The sequence below is a fragment of the Corythoichthys intestinalis genome, chromosome 17 (assembly GCF_030265065.1).
Source record: "Corythoichthys intestinalis isolate RoL2023-P3 chromosome 17, ASM3026506v1, whole genome shotgun sequence".
In the NCBI taxonomy this organism is placed as follows: Eukaryota; Metazoa; Chordata; class Actinopteri; order Syngnathiformes; family Syngnathidae; genus Corythoichthys; species Corythoichthys intestinalis.
Genome location: NC_080411.1, coordinates 18,145,431 through 18,170,326, shown reverse-complemented (window position 1 = coordinate 18,170,326; position 24,896 = coordinate 18,145,431). Strand labels below are relative to the sequence as shown.

The 24,896-nt window shown below is 40.7% G+C and overlaps 1 protein-coding gene across 5 annotated transcripts; it reads right to left on the bottom strand.

The window, feature by feature from the left end:
• Positions 1 to 1,644: 1,644 nt before the first annotated feature.
• On the bottom strand, positions 1,645 to 21,752 carry dmtn (dematin actin binding protein). Of its 5 annotated transcripts, none has more exons than XM_057819134.1 (17): positions 21,678 to 21,752; positions 16,892 to 16,926; positions 16,699 to 16,783; positions 14,385 to 14,412; positions 14,236 to 14,301; positions 14,025 to 14,168; positions 13,923 to 13,967; positions 13,750 to 13,861; positions 13,633 to 13,677; positions 13,448 to 13,576; positions 10,166 to 10,269; positions 9,985 to 10,093; positions 9,860 to 9,915; positions 9,672 to 9,702; positions 9,461 to 9,558; positions 5,378 to 5,458; positions 1,645 to 5,311 (listed from the first exon to the last, which is right to left on the bottom strand). In XM_057819134.1, the coding sequence occupies exons 4-17, from the start codon at positions 14,391 to 14,393 to the stop codon at positions 5,198 to 5,200; spliced, it is 1,143 nt and encodes a 380-aa protein (XP_057675117.1). In that variant the 5' UTR covers positions 14,394 to 14,412; positions 16,699 to 16,783; positions 16,892 to 16,926; positions 21,678 to 21,752; the 3' UTR covers positions 1,645 to 5,197. The 5 variants fall into 5 exon arrangements, 4 of the variants coding, with proteins under 4 accessions (XP_057675117.1, XP_057675115.1, XP_057675113.1 ...); XR_009061120.1 differs by having other exon boundaries at positions 5,247 to 5,311; positions 9,461 to 9,598; XM_057819130.1 differs by lacking the exons at positions 1,645 to 5,311; positions 5,378 to 5,458 and having other exon boundaries at positions 9,477 to 9,598; positions 9,672 to 9,915.
• Between the last annotated feature and the right edge of the window lie 3,144 nt (positions 21,753 to 24,896).

The following is a 24,896-nucleotide window of genomic DNA, read 5'->3' as shown; positions in this document are numbered from 1 at the left end:
TGACATTGTCATCATTTAATATGATTATAAACAGGATGAAAAATAAATGTCAAACTTGCAAAAACACTTATCTACTATAATAAATAATATAATATAAATATATATTATAATTTTGAACACAACTGTAGCTCATTTATACTGTGCCTACAGAAACGTATGCTTTTATTTTGACATCGAGATTTGTGCACCACTGCACTCGGCTCACTTTTGTGTCCTCGGTCACATTCATTTCCTCCCTGTCAAAATGGAATTGACGTCTAGCGCCGTCCATGGCAGCCGGTGAACAGACAGAAAAAGGGACAAAAAAATGCTAACAGGTACTGACGCAAAATCAAGAGGAAGTCACCTGGAAATGCCCCCAAATCAACAGGAAATGATCCGAAACGTGCACTTAAATGACGAGGAAGTGACCCCGAATGAACTCTTTGGCTTCCAAGGACAATGATAGACGTCCAATTGATTTAAAACATCACAATCTTTATTGTTTTCAATAGGGCTGTCAAATGTATCGCGTTAACAGGCGGTAATACATTTTTTAAAATTCATCACGTTAAAATATTTAACGCATTTAACGCAAGCGCGGAACGACCCACTCACGCATTGTTGCAAACATACTACAATGGCGCCGTTTTATGTATATTGAGAGTGGAGTGGGCACAGGCATTCATTGGAGTCGCACAACAATAATAACAACTGTGGCAAGCCACGTGGGGAAGAATGATAGGAGATTATCTTTTTCTCAACACCTCGTATTGAACACAACGCACAGAAAGTATACCATTTGCAGCCACCACTGACGGTCATGGTTGCCCAACTTCCCATCATGCATTTGGGCGGAAAAGTTAAGTCGCTACAGTATCATTTACTGAAAGCACAACAAAAATAATATTCCTATCTCTCAAAAAAAATAATGTTCACAAAAAGAGAAGTGCTCAATGCAAAGAGAACTGGCATTCCCAATCAAAATAGCTATGCAAAATAATGCTCAGACTTTGGCCAAACTCAATTCAAACATTTCGTTTAGCTCAACAAATACACTAGATGGCAATATTTAGTCACAATATACAAAGTCACACGTGGATTCCTTTCACAGAAAGAATGTTAATAATGTTAATGCCATCACAGTACTTATGTACAGTATATTGAATGTATATATCCGTCTTGTCGTATCTTTCCATTCCAACAATAATTTACAGAAAAATATGGCCTATTTTAGAGATGGTTTGAATTGCGATTAATTACGATTAATTAATTTTTAAGCTGTGATTAACTCGATTAAAAATTTAAATCGTTTGACAGCCCAAGTTTTCAATTGTTTATCTGTGACATGATTTAAAAAAGATAAAGTCTTAGGTCACTTCCTTGTTCATTTTAGGGTACATTTTGGATCAATTCCTGATTATTTTTGCCCACTTCCTGCTGAAAACCATTGCAATGTTGACGTGATTGCAAGGGTCTCCAACTTGTGGCCCGGGGGCCAATAGTGGTCCAACACAGGGAAGTATTTTGAAGCCACTTTCTTGAAGTTGTGTTACCCCCCCCCCCCCCCCCCAATGTTCTTCATCACTACAGAATAAGTGACCATGGCTAATGCCAGTTTTCTCCCATGGTTGTCGATCTGTAAGCCAACGTCAAATGGTTTAAAAATTAAAAAAAAAAGGTCCACATTGGAATTTTTTGAACTTTTTTGGAGGAATATTTAACTCCAAGTTTATTGTCAATTTCAGCACTTTATTAAGACGCTGACAGAGATAAACGTCCAATATCACATGCCAATCATCCCACTTCAAATGGATCAGACGTCCACTTCTGTAAAGCGCCTGACCGCAAAACACCGAGAAAAAATGCACACAAGCCTTCACGATAAAAGTCTTTATTTTGATGACGTAAATGACGAGCGAGGGCGCGCGGGGGTTTTATCGTGACGAGGCGGCCGGCTTTTTATGGACCAAAATGACAGACCCGTCAGAATACGGCAAAAGACGGGCTTTTCAAACTAAGAGCGTGGACATGTCTCCTCCTCTTTTAAAAGGTGATGACGTCACATGCAGCGGTAACAATGGCGACCTATTGTGTGCATAGCTGTCCATGACGTGAGTCAATGCGTATGTGTGCGTTTGTTTTGGAGTGTGTTTATGTCAGTGTATGTTTTTTTAAGAGTGCGACTTTTGTGGGTGTTTCTTGGTGTGTGTCTTTGCATTTTTGTCATGGTGTTTGCATGTTTGTTGGAAGTATTCTTAGGTGTCTTTTTGCGTCGTTTAATGTGTTTGTTTTTCTGAGTGATTGTATTTTTTTTTTGGGGTAGAGTGATTTTTCTATGTATTTTTGAAGGGGTTAAGGTGCGTGCGTTTTTGTTAGGGTGTTTCATGTTCATTTGCCTGCTTGTGTGTGGAATGTGTTTCTTTTATTGGTTGTTTTTGCAGGGGTGTTTTGTGTGTTATTTTTTTTTAGGTGATTGCGGTGTGTCTAAATTTCAGACTGTGTGTAATTTTTCTGAGTGTTCTTTGGGTGGTTAAAACGAAAGTTCAGAAATTTTGACATTAGGGTTCATCTTCGAGTCTGCGGGGGTTTAATTAGTTGGCGGAGTTGATTTCAACAGATTCCGTGCAGTTTGGAAGTTATTTGTTAGTTTTAGGGCTCCGGAGTGGCTAAGCTAGCGTAAGCCGATGGGGCCGACTAAGCATGCCAATAAAAAAACGATACAGATCTACGAAGAGCTCCAACATAGTCAAAAAATTTCAAAATGCCAATCATTGTTCCAAAACAATGTCACAAAAAAACTGCCGTTATTAGTTTTATTCTGCTGGACTTTAAAAAAAAAAAAATTTAAATGCGTAATACCTAGACCTCAATCTGTTGAGGAGTGCTTTGGCCACTCATGCTGACGGTGCATTCGAGGAAGGTACCAGTTGTGACCTCAAAGCTTTCCAAGCCACTTGTAAAGCGACTGTTTTTACAAGTTGTTTTTTTATCTTGGCCATCAAAAGACATTTTGACCACTAGCAAACCTGTAAGCACTGTTGGGCACGTTACTTTAAAAAAGTAATTCGTTATAGTTACTCACTACTTATTCCAAAAAGTAACTGAATTAGTAACTGAATTACTCTATAGTAAAAGTAACTAGTTACCAGGGAAAGTAACTATTTCCGTTACTTTAAAAAGTTGTTGTATGTCAAAGAATTTGAAATTTTCTGAGCAGTATTCGAGTCAGTTGAATAGAGAAGAACAGACAGGTAGTTGAACCTTGTAATATTTATTGCACCTCACCAGCAACAGATTTATCCTACACTTGAAGTAAAACAAAAATAAACAGATTTGAATAGCTTACCACGGATGTTGACAAAAGCTTTTGCCCCGGGACATAAATTACACTTTACATGCACATTCTTTCCTTTAATTTCGACCAACTTGAAATAGTGTTTTTATCTCCACCTCGTAAAGGACAAATTTTCCTCTGAATGCTCTGCCATCATATCCCTCTGCATCTGTTTTGCGTGTGTGTGGTTGCCGCACACGCTGTTCCGGTTTGTGTGTGAAAACACCGGCTATGAAGTACGTGCGCTATTAGGCTCGAGCGTTTATGTCACAGAATGGGGGAATCACGTGAGATTTGACAACAACGCAGCCATATTGGAAGCAGGTCTGGCTCGCGGGACATTAAACCTTAACTTGCCAGTTCGATAAAGAGACAAACTCGTTACTAGGCGAAGAACAGATATGTGACCAAACTTAAGGATGTGAACAATGTTGACCCTTACGAGCAAGCCGAAGACAAATGGAGTAAAGATGTCGACGGGCTTCCACAATTACGCGAAATGGACATTCTGCTGTATTTATTGTTTGGTGTAGGTTACTAAACTCATCAGCGGTTCCGAAATTACAAATCGCTACAAAGCTACGAACAGTTTTGCTGCGGATGGGTGCAGGACCTGCACATTACGACCGTATCAAACGGCAACTACATCGTTCTTGCAAAGGTAGGCTATGTGTGTTTACTATTTTCATTGCCATGAACCTGAATGCACCCAAAGTCTTGGATGACAAATAAACAGCAGAGTAAACTCGCTACGGCTGGTAGTTATTCAGAGTAAGTAACGCACCACTTTTGACCGTTAGTAACGGTAACGGCGTTGTAACGGTGGAAAAAGTCATTAGTTAGATAACCCGTTACTAAAAAAATAACACCGTTATGTAACGGCGTTATTCCCAACACTGCCTGTAAGTGATCAAATAGTGCTGGCGCTTCATTGATATTTCTCAAGATCGGCGGTTGGAAACTGTGACTTCCCACTTTTCTCGAATACAGCATCAGTCTGCTGAGTTAACTGACAGCCGGCAACGTGATGAAATGTGCATTTAGAGGCTGTGGAAACAGACAGAAGAAATGGGCAAAGGAAAATTTCCACAAACTCCCTATGAAGAACGAGGAACAATATTAACTGGTTGCTGCTAGCTTCGACGTAAAAAATGAGCGGTGAAAAAAAACGATGTGATCTCACTCCGCCCTGCTCCTCTGCAGAGCTTCTGGATTACAAATGTTGCTGTTCATGCTGCAATTATTGACATGCAATGGTAAGTTTTAATAATTTTATCCCAAAAACATAGCGAACACTATTGATTGCATGGGTCATCGACGATAATCATGTGTGCATATGTTGTTTTTTTATTGGTAAGCTAAGTCGGCCTGATTGACTAGCACTAGCTTAGCCACTCCAGAGCCCTAAAACTAACAAATAATGAACAAAATACATGGAATTTGCTAAAAGCAACTCCACCGATTAATTAAACCCTCGCTAACTCGAAGCTTAAGCCGGATGTCAAAAATTCTGAACTTCCCCTTTCCTTTTGCGTGTGTGTATTTGTACTGGTGTGTGTGTTTTTGTCAGAGTGCAGTTTTTGGATGTGTGTTTTTGCATATTTGTGTGACTGTCCATCGTTTTATGTTTGCATCTGACAGATCCTTTTTGTGTGTTTGTTTTCCAGTTGTGTTTTTGTCCGTGCGTGTTTGTTTGTCGGCGTGAGCATCTTTGTGCGTTTGTTTTCTAGTGTGTGACGTGCCGTGGTGTGTATGTTTGCGTGCCATGTGTGTGGATAGCAAGCAATATTTGGCTCCCGCGAGTATTTCGGTGGCGGCGGTATGTAAGCGCTAGGCCGGTGAGGAAATGACGCGGTCGTTCCGCCGCGATGTCGCTTCCTCTCAGAAGAGCGACACCTTCTTCTTGAGTTCGTTCCGTCTCCATAGCGACAGGCGTTCAAACTCGGACGCGCTCATGCCGAAAACTTGCAGGAACTGCTCGGGGTCCAGATGTCGCTGCCGGAACATGTTCGTGGCGTTAGCACCTTTAGCGGTTGCCCTTTCCCAGGCCCCGGCCCTCACCTCCAATCTGCTTCGGTCCACGCCGGGAGGCAGCTTGCAGCGCCCCCTGTGGGTCACCACCAGCGCTTCGTATGGATACACCTGACAGCAGGAAACAGACTTGTCAAGAGTGTGTTGAAGAAAAATGGTATTTGCTAACATGCTAGTCGATTATCATAGATAGGCCTGCTTATACAGTGGGGCAAATAAGTATTTAGACAACCACTAATTGTGCAAGTTTTCCCACTTGAAAATATTAGAGAGGCCTGTAATTGTCATCATGGATAAACCTTAACCATGAGAGACAGAATGTGGGGAAAAAAAACAGAAAATCACATTGTTTGATTTTTAAAGAATTTATTTGCAAATCCTGGTGGAAAATAAGTATTTGGTCAATACCAAAAATTCATCTCAATACTTTTTATGTACCCTTTGTTGGCAGTAACAGAGGCCAAACGTTTTCTGTAACTCTTCAAAAGCTTTTCACGCACTGTTGCTGGTATTTTGGCCCATACTTCCATGCAGATCTCCTCTAGAGCAGTGATGTTTTGGGGCTGTCGTTGGGCAACACGGACTTTCAACTCCCTCCACAGATTTTCTATGGGGTTGAGATCTGGAGACTGACTAGGCCACTCCACGACCTTGAAATGCTTCTTACAAAGCCACTCCTTTGTTGCCCTTGCTGTGTGTTTGGGATCATTGTCATGCTGAAAGACCCAGCCACGTCTCATATTCAATGCCCTTGCTGATGGAAGGAGATTTTCACTCAAAATCTCTCGATACATGGCCCCATTCATTCTTTCCTTTACGCAGATCAGTCGTCCTGGTCCCTTTGCAGAAAAACAGCCCCAAAGCATGATGTTTCCACCCCCATGCTTCACAGTGGGTATGGTGTTCTTCGGATGCAATTCAGTATTCTTTCTCCTCCAAACACGAGAACCAGTGTTTCTACTAGGGTTGTTCCGATCATGTTTTTTTGCTCCCGATCCGATCCCGATCGTTTTAGTTTGAGTATCTGCCGATCCAGATATTTCCCGATCCGATTGTTTTTTTTTGCTCTCAATTCAATTCCAATCATTCCCGATAATTTTTCCCGATCATATACATTTTGGCAATGCATTAAGAAAAAAAGATGAATAAAACTATACAATTATACATTCAACATACAGTACATAAGTACTGTATTTGTTTATTATGACAATAAATCCTCAAGATGGCATTTACATTATTAACATTCTTTTTGTGAGAGGGATCCACAGATAGAGAGACTTGTAAATCTTAAAGGATAAATGTGACTTTGTAAATTATGACTAAATTTGCCATCTAGAGTATTTGTTGAGCTTTCAGTAAATTATATACTGCAGCCATTTAACTTCTGCCCAAATGCATGATGGGAAGTGCAACCATGACTGTGCGCAGGGGCACCAATTGATATATCTTCTCTACGTTGGGAAAGAACATAGGGTGTTAAAAAATGATCAACCTTTCTTCCCCACATTGCCTCCCACGTTGTTATTAATTGCTGAGAGAACGCTGACTAGAAATCTTCTACGGTGGATACAACACATGAGAGACTCCAAAGCACCCCAGGCCTTCACCCTTCACCTACTTGGACATGAACTGATCCTATATACTTAAATTACTATATGTGAAATCTCCATGGCAATTAATGACTTTTGAACGAAATGTGTTAGACTGTCATTGGACTGATCCAGAGCATGCTGCTTGTGCGTCCTTGGTGGCTGGGGGACGGGTCCCGATAAGCTTCTGCTTTTTTTCCGTCTCCTTTGTCATGTCTATTCTCATCTTCTTTGGATAAACAAACATACGGGATGATTTCCTTCTTTCTTTTTTCTCTCTCCTTTCTTGTGACATTGATTTTAATGTTGATGATGATGATGACAATGACAATAAATTCAAATTCAATTCAGAGGTATTGTAAGGCTTTAGCCACATAAAAAATGGCTCCAAAGGCTGTCAAAATTCTCTCTACTCATTATACGCTGCCTTTTAGCGCTATCTATAGGTAAAACGGCGTCTTTATAATTTGAACGCGACAATGTGTGAGTGGGTCGTGCAGCGCATGCGTTAATTATTTAACGTGATTAATTTAAAAAAATTAATTACCGCTGTTAACGCAATAAATTTGATAGCCCTACTTTAAGCCAAAACTACTCTGGATGAGTGTAAGACATTTTGTCTGTAACGTTAAATACAATTAGAAAACGATTTAAATAAATAAATAAATAAATATATATATATATATATATATATATATATATATTAAAAAAAGGCATGTCCGATATTTTTTTGCCGATTCCAATACTTTGAAAATGACGTGATCGGTCCCCAATGCCGATCGATCGGGACATCTTTAGTTTCTACCAAAAAGTTCTATTTTGGTTTCATCTGACCATAACACATTCTCCCAGTACCCTTCTGGATCATCCAAATGCTCTCTAGCGAATCACAGACGGGCCTGGACATGTACTTTCTTCAGCAGGGGGACATGTCTGGCAGTGCAGGATTTGAGTACCTGGCGGCGCATTGTGTTACTGATAGAAGCCTTTGTTACTGTGGTCCCAGCTCTGTGTAGGTCAATCACTAGGTCCCCCCGTGTGATTCTGGGATTTTTGCTCACCGTTCTTGTGATCATTTTGACGCCACGGGGTGAGGTCTTGCATGGAGCCCCAGATCGAGGGAGATTATCAGTGGTCTTGTATGTCTTCCATTTTCTAATAATTGCTCCCACAGTTAATTTCTTTACACCAAGCGTTTTACCTATTGCAGATTCAGTCTTCCCAGCCTGGTGCAGGTCTACAATTTTGTCTCTGGTGTCCTTCGGCAGCTTTTTGGTCTTGGCCATAGTGGACTTTGGAGTGTTACTGACTGAGATTGTGGAGAGGTGTCCATAGTGGAGTTTGGAGTGTGACTGACAGAGGTTTTAGACAGGTGTCTTTTATACCGATAATGAGTTAAACAGGTGCCATTAATGCAAGTAACGAGTGGACCCTCGTGAGACCTCGTTAGAAGAAGTAAACCTCTTTGACAGCCAGAAATCTTCCTTGTTTGTAGGTGACCAAATATTTATTTTACCCCACTGTATTGTCATGTTAGCTGCATAACAACTGCAGCCGCCCTCCTATGAGTCTCTCGCGGTTTACGACTTCGCCGTGTACTAAAGCATTATTTTGCCATGTTCGTTTTAACCATTTGGCAGCTACAAGCTCCTCCGACGTCAGCCGGTTTGTCCGGCAGTCATTGTCCAGCTGCTTGCCGGCAAACGAGCCCTCTGCCCTCAGAAGGGGAACGACAACCTCTAACTTCTTCGCTTCCGGGCGGGTTGCCGACCGGCGAAGACAATCGACAACCCAGTCGTCATGTGAAATGACCGGGGTAGTTATGTTTGATTTTCCTCTTCGAAGACTTTGAAACATCACTCGATTCGGGTTAGCATGTCGGCTAGCTGTCACGCCTCTTGGTTTGTTTACATTCTCCAAACCCGGGGAAGCGAACTGATATAAGCCCGACTTAGGTGGCATAAAATATTGTTCGGGAGGTGCGAAAGTAAAGGTGAAGTCGACAGTTTTGACAATTATGGAGTTTTTGCCATGTCGTCCTGAATAAATGCATTTTTATTATTTCTTATTCCATTTAGCACAAGACTCTTATTTGTCATGACCAGGCCATTTATTTAGCTATTGGGGAAAAATACTTGGATGAAAAGAATATCCTGTAAAAATATTGGAGTAGAGAGACTGAAACAAACAACATTTTGCGGCTCTCTTCGTCGCGTTTTCCTCGTTCTGAATAATTCCCCCTCAATGGGCTAAATAGTAAAACCGATGAGCCCATTCTCCCGCTGACGTCATCCACCTGTTGGGGACGCTAGAGCCCTATAATGGTAGGCGTGGCTAACCGGCAGATTAAAAGACTAATTTCTCATCATCTGCACTTTGCTAAATTGTTGTATATAGTCGAATCGTCTCAAAATATGATTCTAATTCACACAATAAAGCTATTTAAGACATTTTTTCTCCTGTCGTACGCACTTTAACGCCTAACCCAAATGAATTCAAATGGCAACCTCGTGCAACATCTGACCTTCTGCTCCAAGATGCTTGGCAGCGATGTCCCACGGTCCAGATGATCACGCTGGGTGGCGCCGTTCTGTCCGTACACACGCATACCATTGGTGACATCTCCACACGTAAGCCGACTGGATGTTGCTCACCTGAGTTGCTGTGGGGAGATAAATAGGCAATCACTGGAGAAAAGTCGCCGCAAAGACGCGAGACGGGCAGCGGACACCCACCTGCTTCAGCGGAAAACTCGGCCGACTGCCTCTGGAAGTGACGGTGTTTGTCCGACGGCATCAAAACGCAAGTGGTTAGTGAGCGGAACGAACAGGAGGCGCCGAAACCCAGCAGGAAACGGAAACAACAGGAAGTGGTGGCAACCAATAGGAGAAGATGGCATGGACAAGGAAGGCGAAGATCTTACTCTGCTCAGCCCAGAATTAGAACGTGACGGTGATTTGGATGCGTTCGCCGACAGACCTGCAGACAGGAAAGGGGGGCGGTGATTCCTCCGAGACCCGAAGAAGAACGCGGGCCTGCTCTGCTCACTGCTGTGCGCGTGCGTCCTGTCGGGCAGTGATCGTGTCTTTCGCCGGAAGTCGCCGCCACCTTTCTCCTTCTCCTCGCGCAGGATGAGACGACCCAGGTTGGACTTGATCTGGACATGTCATTTTGCATTTCTATCGTCTCGCTCATGGTCACGGAGGGAGGGCAGCACTCTAGCTCAAACCTTTTCCAGCTCCTGTTCCTGCAGTGCCTTGGCTTCGGCTGTCAGGTCCTCAAAGTCGTCGTCGTCCTCCTCTTCCTCTGCTTTCTTCCTCCGCCACTCGATTTCTACAACAAGAAAAACGACATGGAAGTCGCCGTCGCCCGCTTCCCTTCTCCTTGAAAAGTATCATAGCATATATTGTGCCATGCCCATATTTGGCCATGTTTGTGTGCTTCAATATAACATTAAACAACCACAATAGGCATCTGTTGACTGCGCTTATCAGAAACTGTAGATGGCTCACTGTTCAAACTAGGGCTGCAGCTATCGATTATTTTCGTAGTCGATTAGTCGATGAACTAGTTAGTTCGAATAATCGAGTAATCGGATAAGGAACATAAAAAATACCTGACCTGAGCCTCAAAAGGTATAAAAAAAATAAATAAATGAGGATATATGTACAACAAAAGAACAATTGGCTAACTTACATAGCAAAATTCGCTAGCTTAAATGCTATAAAATGCCAACTTTTTTTTTTTTTTTTTTTTACAATAATCTTAACAAATCGTTCAAACACATATTCCCACAAAAAATGGCCAAATATACCTTTAAACTAATGCTCTTAACAAATAGTTCAAACACATATTCCCATTTTAAAAAAACGGCTAAATTTACCTTTAAACTAAATTACAAATCCATTAAAAAAACAGCTCAAACAAAAACTTAGCTTATGTTGGTCTTAACAGGGAGCAGCTGGATTCAGCCATGTGAAATGAGGCAGACTAGAGGGCAGTGTATTCACCCAATTCTATAAAACTAAATGCAAATACTTTCAAAACAAACCATTACAACACAACTTTAATTAAACGAATACTCGAAGCAGCAAAATTTAATTCGAAATTTTTTTTTCTAATCGAATACTCGAGTTAATCGAATAATCATTTCAGCACTAGTTCAAACCAGGTAGGCCCAGTTCTCAAGGTCTCAACGTAAGATGTTTTCCTGATGGAAAATCCCCAGCTTGCGCTATGGTTTAGGTGTCGCCCTTTAAACAGTATAAAACAGGGGTCCCCGACCTATTTTGCACCACGGACCGGTGTGATTTGGTTTTTTTTTTCACAGACTGGTGTTCTGTCAAATTTTGCACCCTTATAAAATTTTGCTCCCAAAGCTTTTGTGGCGGTGAAAAAAGCCCTCTTTTTTATTCAGTTGGGCTCTCAATGTTATCCAACGGTGCTAAAAAAACTATTTACATCATAAGCATTCATGTGCAACACGAAAATGGCGTAAATTAATGCATAATGACACGGCAAAGTCGTTAAGTGACAGAGCTGCGTGCAGTTGTTGTGTGCAGCTAACATGGCAAACGTAAGTTAATATTAGAGCTGAAACGAATACTCGAGCAACTCGAGTAACTCGAGTTTAAAAACTGATCCGAGTAATTTTATTCACCTCGAGTAATCGTTTATTTTGACAGCTCTAAGCATCACGTTTTGCTCGGACTACTTTTAATGCGGGACAACGCGCTAATGTCACGCGCGTAGAGGAAGAAGCAAAAAAAAACAAAAAAAAAAACAAAAAAAACTTTCTGCAGCCGACAGCCGCCACAAACGACGCCGACGTTGGTAAATACTAGCCCGCACGATGCTACGTTGGTAGCAGGTAGCGTCTGATGCGTCTCATAGAGATCACATGTATGTTGAACTAGATGCGAAATGACAGAGTCAGCAGTTAGTAAACAACCGCCATCTTAAAGCAGGAGAGCGCTTAGCGCTAATAAATAAGATTAACGTTACTGTCACTAGCTCAAGTAACGTTAGCCCTGCGGAGGGCTATGTTTCTATTAATTATGACCACTGTCGATGCGTGGCTAACGTGTCTCACATACAGGCTTTAACATAACATAGCGTTGTGGAGTGATGAGGGTGTAAAATAAAAACTTAATAATGCTAACTATCAATTTTAGCTCAGTAGTCATTGCTGGATAAAACACCAAGTAGCACTGCTCCCTAATGTGCTCCAATACAGCCTGTATCATACATTTATTTTGAACACTGCAAGAACTCCAAATCCTATCAGGACTTAAAGTTTAGACTAACTCAAAACTTAACTAGAACTTAAAAATGGCTTGACACAAATAGAAATTCAATTGAAACACGTGGGGAAAAATCCTAACTCTTAAGTGATGTGTGTTATCTAGCGTAACGGCATTTTTAGGTAAGAATTTTTTTTTTTTTTAATAAGATCTAAAAGTTTTTCAAGTGAAAGCAGTGAATTAGTCTTTTTTTTTTTTCTATTCTAGTTACATCTGAGATGCAATTGTTGGCTGTTTTCAACAATATACATCGAAAATAAAGACATTGATTGACTGAAAATAGTTAAGATTAGATGAAAATGTCTTGATTTCTCATGTATATTTATAATTGCTCTTCACCTAAAAATATATTTGTTTTATCCAATTACTGGATTAATCGGTAGAATTTTCAGTCGATTACTCGATTACTAAAATATTCAATAGCTGCAGCCCTAGTTAATATTCCTTTCTTTAAAGAAAGTTTGTAACGTGTACTTTGGAATCGCTGCAGGCTCATCTTCTGGCTCGTGAGGTTCCCTTTTCCCTGTAAAAAAATCTGTCCAAAGACGTCTGTTTTTCAGTCATTCTAGTGTGGGGGCTAATTATTCCCGGGAACAAATGTGATGGGCGACGACCTACGTCATACGTTATTATCGAGGCCAAGCGCACATAAATATACGTACAAAACAAGATGTACTGCTAAGAGTCCAATTCCATTATATTCTATGACGACCTCCCATTCTGGAGTTGTATATCTAGAGTAGACAGGGATATTGGTGTGTTAAGCGGCACAGGCCAAAGTCAATCGGCCAGAACGCAGTTGTTAATAAATCATTTATTATTTCTGCGCGGCCCGGTGCCAAATGGTCATTGGGGACCCCTGGTATAAAAGACTTGTATTGTTTTTCCTTGCACTTTTGCTAGATCTCAGCCTTTGCCTGTATCACATATGTGCCCAGAATACTCTGTAATAAAGCCTTCGAAGGAAAACTGTTCATCTCCAGCCTCTAATTTACCAGCATTCTCACAACCCGAAATTCAACAAACACGCAAAGGACGAAGAGGGAAAACGGCGTCCTTCAACATATTTTACCTCAAAATCAACTGGAAGTTACCCAGAAATGCCCCCAAATCAACGGGAGGTGACCCAGAAATGCCCCAGAAACAAGTGAGCCATCGTTGTTAATGTCAGGTGCTTAAGTAAGTGAAAGCTCGAGTCGGGAAGTCACCCATAGAAGCCAGCGACGGGGGGCACGGCCAGAAGTCGGTTTCGATTTTGGACGGCTGGTCGGGATCCGGAGGCTGAGCGGCAGGGAACTTGGCCGCCTGGACGACGCCGTCGGCGGCGGGTTTTGAACCTTCCGGGGGATGGGGTGAGAACATCATGGAGTGGACGTGGAAATGGAGAACTTACCTTGTTTGTAAATGGGAGGCTTTCTATAGATGTTTGTCCCATTATCTGCAACGCAATGCAGTGCCAAGCCGGTGCATTAGCATGAGCGCGCACATGCACGGACATGATGGCGCGTACCTGGACGGTGGAAGTGCTGCAGACTGGCGCTCATCTTGCGTCCGGTCGACTGCAGTTGAAGCACAGAGCCTCCGGGGGAGCCACTTTCGCTTTCCGCACGCCGTCCTTTGGCCTGAAACAGGTAAGAAGCTCAAGCGCGCGCTTCCTTGTCGTCAGGTGGGCGCGGCTCTCACCTCGGGAGACGAGGCGGGCGAGACAGCCGGGGGTGACAGAGAGCGCTGAGGGGGAGACGGACAAGTTACTACTCACGTCACGCTCCGGACGTTCCACCTCACCTGTCGACGCGGTCCATCCAGCGGCGAGAAGCTCAGGTGAGGTCGGTAGGTCATGAGGTCGGGTCGCTCCACCTCCAGGATGGCTTTGTCGCGGGGGAGAGCCGCCAGATCGCGGTACGCTGCCACCCGCTCGTCCGCACGTGCCTGCAGAGCCTCAACTTGACTACGGCGCTCACGTTCAAGCCAGCTAGCTTAGCGAGTCGCCCTTTACCAGGATGGGGGTAGATGCGCCAGGACCTCGCAAGGACACCGCATCAACGTCCGCCACCGCGCGGCTCTGACGGGAAGTCACGTGACCCACACACACACGTCGACGCACGCTCACAATGCTCATTGGCTAACTCGGGCACGACTCCTTACCTTGTCCATATCGGCCAGCGACGCCAATCTGCAATCAAAACATACATGTCACCTTACGTGGCGCGCGCATGCATCATGACATGTGATGACGCAAAATACACACACGTCACATGATGCACACTGACACAAAATAACACAGTACACAAAAAACACGTACACAAAAACATACATACAGTGGGGCAAATAAGTATTTAGTCAACCACGAATTGTGCAAGTTCTCCCACTTAGAGAGGCCTGTAATTGTCAACATGGCTAAACCTCAACCAAAAATCACATTGTTTGATTTTTAAAGAATTTATTTGCAAATCGTGGTGGAAAATAAGTATTTGGTCAATACAAAAAGTTCATCTCAATACTTTGTTATGTACCTTTTGTTGGCAATAACAGAGGCCAAACGTTTTCTGTAACTCTTCACAAGCTTTTCACACACTGTTGCTGGTATTTTGGCCCATTCCTCCATGCAGATCTCCTCTAGAGCAGTGATGTTTTGGGGCTGTCGTTGGGCAACACGGACTTTCAACTCCCTCCACAGATTTTCTATGGGGTTGATATCTGGAAACTGGCTAGGCCACTCTAGGACCTTGAAATGCTTCTTACAAAGCCACTCCTCTGTTGCCCTGGCTGTGTGTTTGGGATCATTGTCATGCTGAAAGACCCAGCCACGTCTCATCTTCAATGCCCTTGCTGATGGAAGGAGATTTTCACTCAAGATCTCTCGATACATGGCCCCATTCATTCTTTCCTTTACACAGTTCAGTCGTCCTGGTCCCTTTGCAGAAAAACAGCCCCAAAGTATGATGTTTTCACCCCCGTGCTTCACAGTGGGTATGGTGTTCTTCGGATGCAATTCAGTATTCTTTCTCCTCCAAACACAAGAACCTGTGTTTCTACCAAAAAGTTCTATTTTGGTTTCATATGACCATAACACATTCTCCCAGTCCTTTTCTAGATCATCCAAATGCTCCCTAGCGAACCGCAGACGGGCCTGGACGTGTACTTTCTTCGGCAGGGGGACACGTCTGGCAGTGCAGGATTTGAGTCCCTGGCGGCGCATTGTGTTACCGATAGTAGCCTTTGTTACTGTGGTCCCAGCTCTCTGTAGGTCATTCACTAGGTCCCCCCGTGTGGTTCTGGGATTTTTGCTCACCGTTCTTGTTATCATTTTGACGCCACGGGGAGAGATCTTGCATGGAGCCCCAGGTCAAGGGAGATTATCAGTGGTCTTGTATGTCTTCCATTTTCTAATAATTGCTCCCACAGTTTATTTCTTTACACCAAGCGTTTTACCTATTGCAGATTCAGTCTTCCACGCCTGGTGTAGGTCCTACAATTTTGTCTCTGGTGTCCTTCGACAGCTCTTTGGTCTTGGCTATAGTGGAGTTTGGAGTGTGACTGACTGAGGTTGTGGACAGGTGTCTTTTATACCGATAATGAGTTAAATCAGGTCCCATTAATACAGGTAACGAGTGGAGCCTCATTAGACCTTGTTAGAAGAAGTTGTCTTTGACAGCCAGAAATCTTGCTTGTTTGTAGGTGACCAAATACTTATTTTCCACACTAATTTGGAAATAAATTCTTTAAAAATCAAACAATGTGATTTTCTGTTTTTTTCCCCACATTCTGTCTGTCATGGTTGAGGTTTACCCATGTTGACAATTACAGGCATCTCTAATCTTTTCAAGTAGGAGAACTAGCACAATTGGTGGTTGACTAAATACTTATTTGCCCCACTGTATCTGTTCTATCATATCATATCTTACACAATAGAACATGCTATTTTTCTATTAAAAATGTTTGACATTAGACGAAGACAATTTGTTTTTTTCCTTTTTTGTTATTCATTTAAAATATTTTTAAATTAAACAAAAAAAAACAGTTGACCATTTTCCCTTTTATAATAAAACATAAAAAAATGAAATAAAATCTGATATTTAAAATGTCTTTTACAAAATGTTTAAAAAAGGGAAGAATAATAATACGAATGAGATCATAATAAAAATCATATTTGTTTTTTTCCTCTTTTATAATAGAAAAAAAAAAGAAAAACAAATAAATTGGAGAATATTTACTAAATGAAAGCATTTTAGGAATAAATTGTGGGCAGGGTCACTAATGCCCTTTTAAATTCAAAATCGAGATAGTAAATGTTGACTGTTTTAACCACCCTTTTTTAAACTAAAAATATTGTTAATTAAAAAAAAAGATATTTTCTTATTTTTCTTTTTTAATTAAAAAAAAAAAAAGATTAATTGAAAATTGAAAATATGATCACAATAAAAAAAACATTGGAAAAAATAAATAGCAGAATATTTACTGTGTCAAAGCACTGTAGAAATGAGTTGAGCGTGACGACGGCCAGCCGGCGATAGGTGCGGAGGGCGTCGGTCGCCCTGGCTCAGCTGATAAAAACAGAAATGGAGGGAGAAGACAAAAGGGGAGGGGCAGAAGACAGAGATGACAAAGAGGAGGAGGGAGGAGCAACAGGAAGTGGCCATTGGGTGTCTTACTCTAAAGTCGTGTGGAGGCGCCCGCCACTGAGTCCCTGGGGATAAAAAGAAGCGTCAAGACTTCTCCCACCCATGAGTTTGTCGCTAGTACTTGTCCAACCCATTTGAACTTGGAAGGTTGGCAGCGACGGATTGGACGTCAAGTGCAGCCAATCCAATTGCAGACTTTTTAATATTGTGCACCATCGTCGTCGTCTTCTCCCGTTGTGTATACAGCATTAGTGCTGCAACGATTAATCAGTTAACTCGAGTAATTCGATTAGAAAAAAAGCTTCAAATTAAATTTTGCTGCTTCGAGTATTTGTTTAATTAAAGTGGCGTTGTAATGGTTTGTTTTGAAAGTGTTTGCATTTATTTTTATTGATTTGGGTGGATTTTTATTGCATTCGGAATTTAGTTTATAGGTATATTTAGCTGTTTTAGTGGGAAATATGTGTTTGAACGATTTGTTAAGAGCGCATTTTATAGCATATAAGCTAACGGACATTTGCTATGCAAGTTAGCCAATTTTTTGTTGTACTTAGATCCTCATTGAGTTATTATTATACCGTTTGAGGCTAAAATCAGGTACAGCATTTTAATTTTTGATGTTTCTAATCCGATTATTTGAACTAACTAGTTCATAGATAAATCAACTACCAAAATAATCGATAGCTGCAGCCCTATACAGTACTTAGAGAATATTTGGCACAAACACATCTATCGCCGTCAATGGCAGGCGATGAGTTGTGTATACAGAATGAAAAGTGTAGCTGATCTGCTAAGCTCATTGTATTTTCATTGATAAATGATATTCAAATTAGAATGAAAGGTGAAATAAAGTGTCAGCAATCAAATTAGCTTGCAATATACAGTGATCCCTCGCTACTTCGCGCACTCAGTCCATCGTAAAATCTTTTTCAATCAAAAAACAAAAAAATACAGATGAGCTGTCCTGATCTGATCACAGTCTCACTCCCCCTCCTGCTGCTTTTCTTTTTCCTTCTCAAGTAGTGCACTGGAGTTGCTTGTTAAAGTTGACGATGATTGACAGATGTTTAGGTTTGATCTTGCCAAAGAAGCTTGGAAGCCCTAAATTCACAGCGGCGTATGTGTCAATCATCTTTTAACTTGTTAAACACTTGCTGTGGCAACTCATTGTGTGTAAGTGAGCAGCGTGAGAGGATTTGAGTGGACTCACTCAATGAAGCATTTAATAAAGACAAGCATTTTTCTACTTTATTCTTGTTTTAAAATAATTTGGTGGGACAGTAACATGTTTAAAACTTATCATAAATATTACATATGAAGTGCTTAAAAATCATTTATTAAAAAAAAATATATACATATATATTAGTGCTGTCAAATTTATCGTGTTAACGGGCGGTAATTAATTTTTAAAATTAATCACGTTAAAATATTTGACGCAATTAACGCATGCACGGAATGACTCGTTCATGTGTTGCCTCAAACAGTTTACAATGACGCCGTTTTAGCACATTGAGAGCCAAAAAGCAGAGAAATGCGAGTGGACACAGGCGTTCATTGGACCGTGCCTTTAATTGGCTTAAGCTTTGGCAACTCTTTCACAACAAATATAAGTATTATGACGAACGACGTGGGGAAGAATGACAGGAGACAATCATTTTCTTAACACGCTTAATTGTACACAACACAGAACATACCGTATACCATTTGCAGCCACCACTGACAGTCATGGTTGCCCAACTTTCCATCATGCATTTGGGCGGAAAAGTTAGGTCGCAACAGTATCATTTAGTGAAAGCACAACAAAAATAATATTCCTACCTCTCAAAAAAATAATGTTCACAAAAAGAAAAGCGCTCAGTGCAAAGAGAACTGGCATTCCCAATCAAAATAGCTATGCAAAATACACATAAAACTTATTCAGACTTTGCTTTGGTTAGATCTCTAATTAATTTAAAACTCGCTATTGACACCTTGTGGTGTATTTCAATCACTACCTTGTAGTTAAAGACACTGTGGAAGAGCGGCAGGGAGCCCATGTGACGTCCCGCTCGGCGACGTCAACAATGGCGCGCTATTTATTTTTTTTGATTGAAAATTTTTCAAATTTTATTAAAACGAAAACATTAAGAGGGGTTTTAATATAAAATTACTATCACTTGTACTCAAATTTATCTTTTAAGAACTACAAGGCTTTCTAACCGTGGATCCCTTTAACAGAAAGAATGTTAATAATGTTAATGCCATCTTGTGGATTTATTGTTATAATAAATACAGCACTTATGTACAGTATGTTGAATGTTTATGTCCGTCTTGTGTCTTATCTTTCCATTCCAACAATAATTTACAGATAAATGTGGCATATTTTAGAGATGGTTTGAATTGCGATTAATTACGATTAATTTTTAAGCTGTAATTAACTCGATTAAAAATTTTAATCGTTTGACAGCCCTAATATATATACATAAATGTTTATTTTTAATTATACTTTGGGGAAAAAAGATGAAAAGCCATGTCTTATAAGTATCTCTTTCCAATGCTAAATCTGAATAAATGCATTGAAAATAAAATTGCTCATACACTGCTCATATACTGTATATATGTTGTTTTTTATTGGTATGCTAAGCAGGCACCATTGACTCGCACTAGCTTAGCCACTCCAGAACCCTGAAACTAACAAATTTTGATTCCTCATGATGGCGCCCCATTTCGGTTCGCGCCCATATGCAGCGCATTCGCTGCTCAACATGTAGTTGCACCACTGATGCCATTTTTCATCCTCCTCAATTTTCTCAAACATCCCCATATTTTGGTTTTGTTGTAAAGTTAACAATAACAAAATGAGCCACAGCCGTGAGTGCGTGTTTCCTGCCTCCCCTACTTGATTTTTATTTTTGGAATTGAATTTTATAATATTGAAGTCATTTCCCGCCTACCATTGACAACAACAGATGTCTAATTCCCTTTGAGGAACAGTGGACGGCCTCGTTTCACCCTTTGTAGAGCGAGCGGTCGGTCATTTATTAAAACAAACTGAAATCATGATGATATTTTTATCAATATAATTCATTCATTTTCCAAGCCGTTTATTGTCATGAGGGTCATGGGGGTGCTGGAGCCAATCCCAGCTAACTATGGGCTAGGCATGTGCCGGTATGAGATTTTGATGGCATGATAACCTTAAGCAAAAATACCGCGGTTTCACGGTATTGCAATGAAATCCTAACTTTTTTTTTTTTTTTTTACAACGCTCTTAGCAAATGGTTCAAACACATATTTCCACAAAAAAATAAGTAAATATGCCTATAAACTAAATTACGAATGTATTTAAAAAAACATTAGCATCAAACAAAAACTGAGCTTATGTTTGTCTTAACAGGGAGCAGCTGGATTTAGCCATGTGAAATGAGTTATCTCATATTCACTTTTGCCACTAGAGGGCAGTGTATCTACCCAAATCAATAAAACTACATGCAAACACTTTCAAAACAAACCATTACAACGCCACTTTAATTAAGTGAATACTCGAAGCAGCAAAGTTGAATTGGAATCTTTTTTCTAATTGAATTACTCAAGTTAATCGATTAATCATTGCAGCACTACGGAAGACTTTACAAAAGCAGGCTAATGGTAGAGAGGAAACTAGTTAGCCGTCTTGGCATGCTAACTAGCTACATTATCGTTAGCTCGTTAACAAGTTTATGTTATAGTATTTTTTTTTTACCATCGCTAGACACACTAAACACGCTGGAGTGAACTTCTCATAGCTGGTTGGCAACGTTCATGACATTATTTACTTACATTAAATTTTGTGTAAAGTGACGGATGATGGTCACGTATATGTGAAACCATTTTGGAGGTGGCGACCACCCTCCGTGAGCGTGTCGGCTGTCCTTCCTCCTCTATGCCGCAGCCGTCTGTTTCTTTTTGCTAGCCGAAGTACCATACTAGCGACTTTGTCTTTTTTGAGGGGGAAAAAGCCCAGGTGTAGTGTCACCGGCAGACACAGGACAGAGCAACAAATGGAGGGTGAGGGGTGAGTGCTGCTGCTCTAAGCCACAGATTTTTCACTGCATTTTTGGGATATAAAAAATAGCTAATACCATACAACGGTATGACGGAAAATTGTTAGTGGTTTGAAACCGTGACGTTTTTATACCACGGTAAACCTTGAAACCAGTAATCGGCACATGCCTACTATGGGCATTGAAATGAATAAAAAGACAACTACTGTACACTCTGGCTACAGTCCCAAGTCGTGGATTTTTTTTCTTATGATGAATTCATTTGAACAGGGAAGACCGGCCGCGAACGTTCAGTGCCATTGACGGCGCCAGACGTCTAATCCAATTTGACTGGATCGCTGCCAACCATCCCAGATGTCTAGGACCGTTAATGGTAGCTACTGAGTGCCATGTAAAGGTTTGCAATGAAAAAAAAAATTCCACGCATTAAAGGTGTAAACGCTCATCTCTTCTGTGTTTCTCGACATTTTAACATCACCACTTGATTGGAACGTGCACGCGGTTACTTTTGCACAAGTACGCAAACACAAACTGTACATACAGCTATAGAAAAATGAAGTATTCGTATAAAAATCGTTGCATGATCGAATCGAATGAAGGCAAACGGGACAATCGAGGCTCAGCAGGAAGGATGAATCATGCGCGCGCGCGCGACCGAGAGAAAGTACGCACGCGCCTAGGCAAGAGCATCGCGGGAGCATCACACGTGACCTTGAGCACGTCGCTCGCTCGCACGCACTTACGCCAATTAAGGTGAAAACATGAAAAAAAGGTTTGCATGAAAGCGTTCTCACCTGAGCCAAAACAAGGCGCGTCGACGTCGTGCACGCGCGACGCGACGGGCAGGTGTCACGTGACCGCTTCCAGAGGCGCGGGCGGAGGCTATGACGTCACGCCAGCCAAGTGGGGTTTTCTACAAAACACGAATTTTATGGTTGCCCCATTTGTGCAAAGTTTTGGAAATATATTTTATTTCATACTAGACAAAAGGTTGGATTAAAAGGAAAAACAATTATTACCGTATTTGAATCCAAAGATAAATATATGTATATACAATATTAAATCTTTTTTATATTGTTGGGGGAATATCACATTCATAAATCTAAATTTCAAAACGTAAATCCGAACTTTAAATTATTTTTGGTTGAAATTGAATCGTTTTTCACTTCACTTAATATGATACAGAATGAAAAATTAAAAAAGTCTGTTCTAGAATCTTATGCAAAATTGTTTGGTATATAACATGCTGTATATATATATATATATATATATATATATATATATATATATATATATATATATATATATATATATATATATATATATATATATATATATATATATAATGTGTTATTTATTTTTGTATGTCTAAGAGGAAATAAATACTGTTAATAAGGGTTTTTTCTAGGTGAGCTGGTTTTTCTGTATTACTGTTGTTTGATATGTATGTTTATATGTATATCTGTATGTATGTTTATTGTTCAATAAAAAGAAAAAGCAAAACACGAAAAAATACTCGTTGCTAGCATTCCTGGATTGGACGTCTTTAGCCGTCATTTGTGAAATAACACTGATGCTGATAAGAGCGTTGTTGATTTGCTTTGTTAGTTTCAGTGTTGTGTGCTGAATGTAAAAACAGTTCATTTTGGAGTCGTTTAATTCAGCAGAATGCCAGCTAAAGAGTTCAATTTAGGCTCGTTTACTTATGTTTAATTTTATGAAGCTTATAGAATTTAATTTAAAAAATCTTTGTCGTTTATTTAAAATCATTATAAATGTACATTCATTTGTAATATCAATTCTGATCCACGGAATCAAAGTTGTGTTACCCCATCTGTAATCCCCCCCCCCCTTTTTTTTTAACAAGCTTTTCTGTCCAATGAGTTGGTTTTAATCATTTCGAAAATACCAAACAAGAGCACACAGCAAAGAGCTGGAGATATGAAGAGCTAAGATGAGGAAATAAAGACGGACGGACGGACGGACGGACGGACGGACGGACAGACAGACAGATACATACATACATACAGTGGGGCAAATACAGTGCCTTGCAAAAGTATTCGGCCCCCTTGAACCTTGCAAGCTTTCGCCACATTTCAGGCTTCAAACATAAAGATATAAAATTTTAATTTTTTTGTCAAGAATCAACAACAAGTGGGACACAATCGTGAAGTGGAACAAAATTTATTGGATAATTTAAACTTTTTTAACAAATAAAAAACTGAAAAGTGGGGCGTGCAATATTATTCGGCCCCCTTGGGTTAATACTTTGTAGCACCACCTTTTGCTCCAATTACAGCTGCAAGTCGCTTGGGGTATGTTTCTATCAGTTTTGCACATCGAGAGACTGACATTCTTGCCCATTCTTCCTTGCAAAACAGCTCGAGCTCAGTGAGGTTGGATGGAGAGGGTTTGTGAACAGCAGTCTTCAGCTCTTTCCACAGATTCTCGATTGGATTCAGGTCTGGACTTTGACTTGGCCATTCTAACACCTGGATACGTTTATTTTTTAACCATTCCATTGTAGATTTGGCTTCATGTTTTGGATCATTGTCCTGTTGGAAGATAAATCTCCGTCCCAGTCTCAGGTCTTCAATTCAATTCAATTTTATTTGTATAGCCCTCAATCACAACAGAAGTCTCGAAGGGCTCTACAGAGGCAATATGATACACAATTAGAAATGAAGCAACAAAGATGAATAGATACAGTTCAAGTCCTGGGTATCTTGTGCAGATACCAACAGGTTTTCTTCCAGAATGTTCCTGTATTTGGCTGCATCCATCTTCCCGTCAATTTTAACGATCTTCCCTTTCCCTGCTGAAGAAAAGCAGGCCCAAACCATGATGCTGCCACCACCATGTTTGACAGTGGGGATGGTGTGTTCAGGGTGATGAGCTGTGTTGCTTTTACGCCAAACATATCGTTTTGCATTGTGGCCAAAAAGTTCAATTTTGGTTTCATCTGACCAGAGCACCTTCTTCCACATGTTTGGTGTGTCTCCCAGGTGGCTTGTGGCAAACTTTAAACGAGACTTTTTATGGATATCTTTGAGAAATGGCTTTCTTCTTGCCACTCTTCCATAAGGCCAGATTTGTGCAATGTACGACTGATTGTTGTCCTATGGACAGACTCTCCCACCTCAGCTGTAGATCTCTGCAGTTCATCCAGAGTGATCATGGGCCTCTTGGCTGCATCTCTGATCAGTTTTCTCCTTGTTTGAGAAGAAAGTTTGGAAGGACGGCCGGGTCTTGGTAGATTTGCAGTGGTCTGATGCTCCTTCCATTTCAATATGATGGCTTGCACAGTGCTCCTTGAGATGTTTAAAGCTTGGGAAATCTTTTTGTATCCAAATCCGGCTTTAAACTTCTCCACAACAGTATCTCGGACCTGCCTGGTGTGTTCCATGGTTTTCATAATGCTCTCTGCACTTTAAACAGAACCCTGAGACTATCACAGAGCAGGTGCATTTATATGGAGACTTGATTACACAGAGGTGGATTCTATTTATCATCATCGGTCATTTAGGACAACATTGGATCATTCAGAGATCCTCACTGAACTTCTGGAGTGAGTTTGCTGCACTGAAAGTAAAGGGGCCGAATAATATTGCACGCCCCACTTTTCAGTTTTTTATTTGTTAAAAAAGTTTAAATTATCCAATAAATGTTGTTCCACTTCATGATTGTGTCCCACTTGTTGTTGATTCTTGACAAAAAAATTAAATTTCATATCTTTATGTTTGAAGCCTGAAATGTGGCGAAAGGTTGCAAGATTCAAGGGGGCCGAATACTTTTGCAAGGCACTGTAAGTATTTAGTCCACCACCAATTGTGCAAGTTCTCTTACTTGAAAAGATTAGAGAGGTCTGTAATTGTCAACATGGGTAAACCTCAACCATGAGAGACAGAATGTTGAAAAAAAACAACAACAGAAAATCACATTGTTTGATTTTTAAAGAATTTATTGCCAAATTAGAGTGAAAAATAAGTATTTGGTCACCTACAATCAAGCAA

What these genes read in the sequence shown, in the direction of transcription:
- dmtn (XM_057819134.1), bottom strand. An exon ending in GCCTCCCATTTACAAACAAG is followed by an intron (nt 13,577 to 13,632) that starts GTAAGTTCTCCA and finishes ATCCCCCGGAAG; the next exon opens with GTTCAAAACCCGCCGCCGAC. An exon ending in CGAGTTTTCCGCTGAAGCAG is followed by an intron (nt 9,559 to 9,671) that starts GTGGGTGTCCGC and finishes TTACGTGTGGAG; the next exon opens with ATGTCACCAATGGTATGCGT.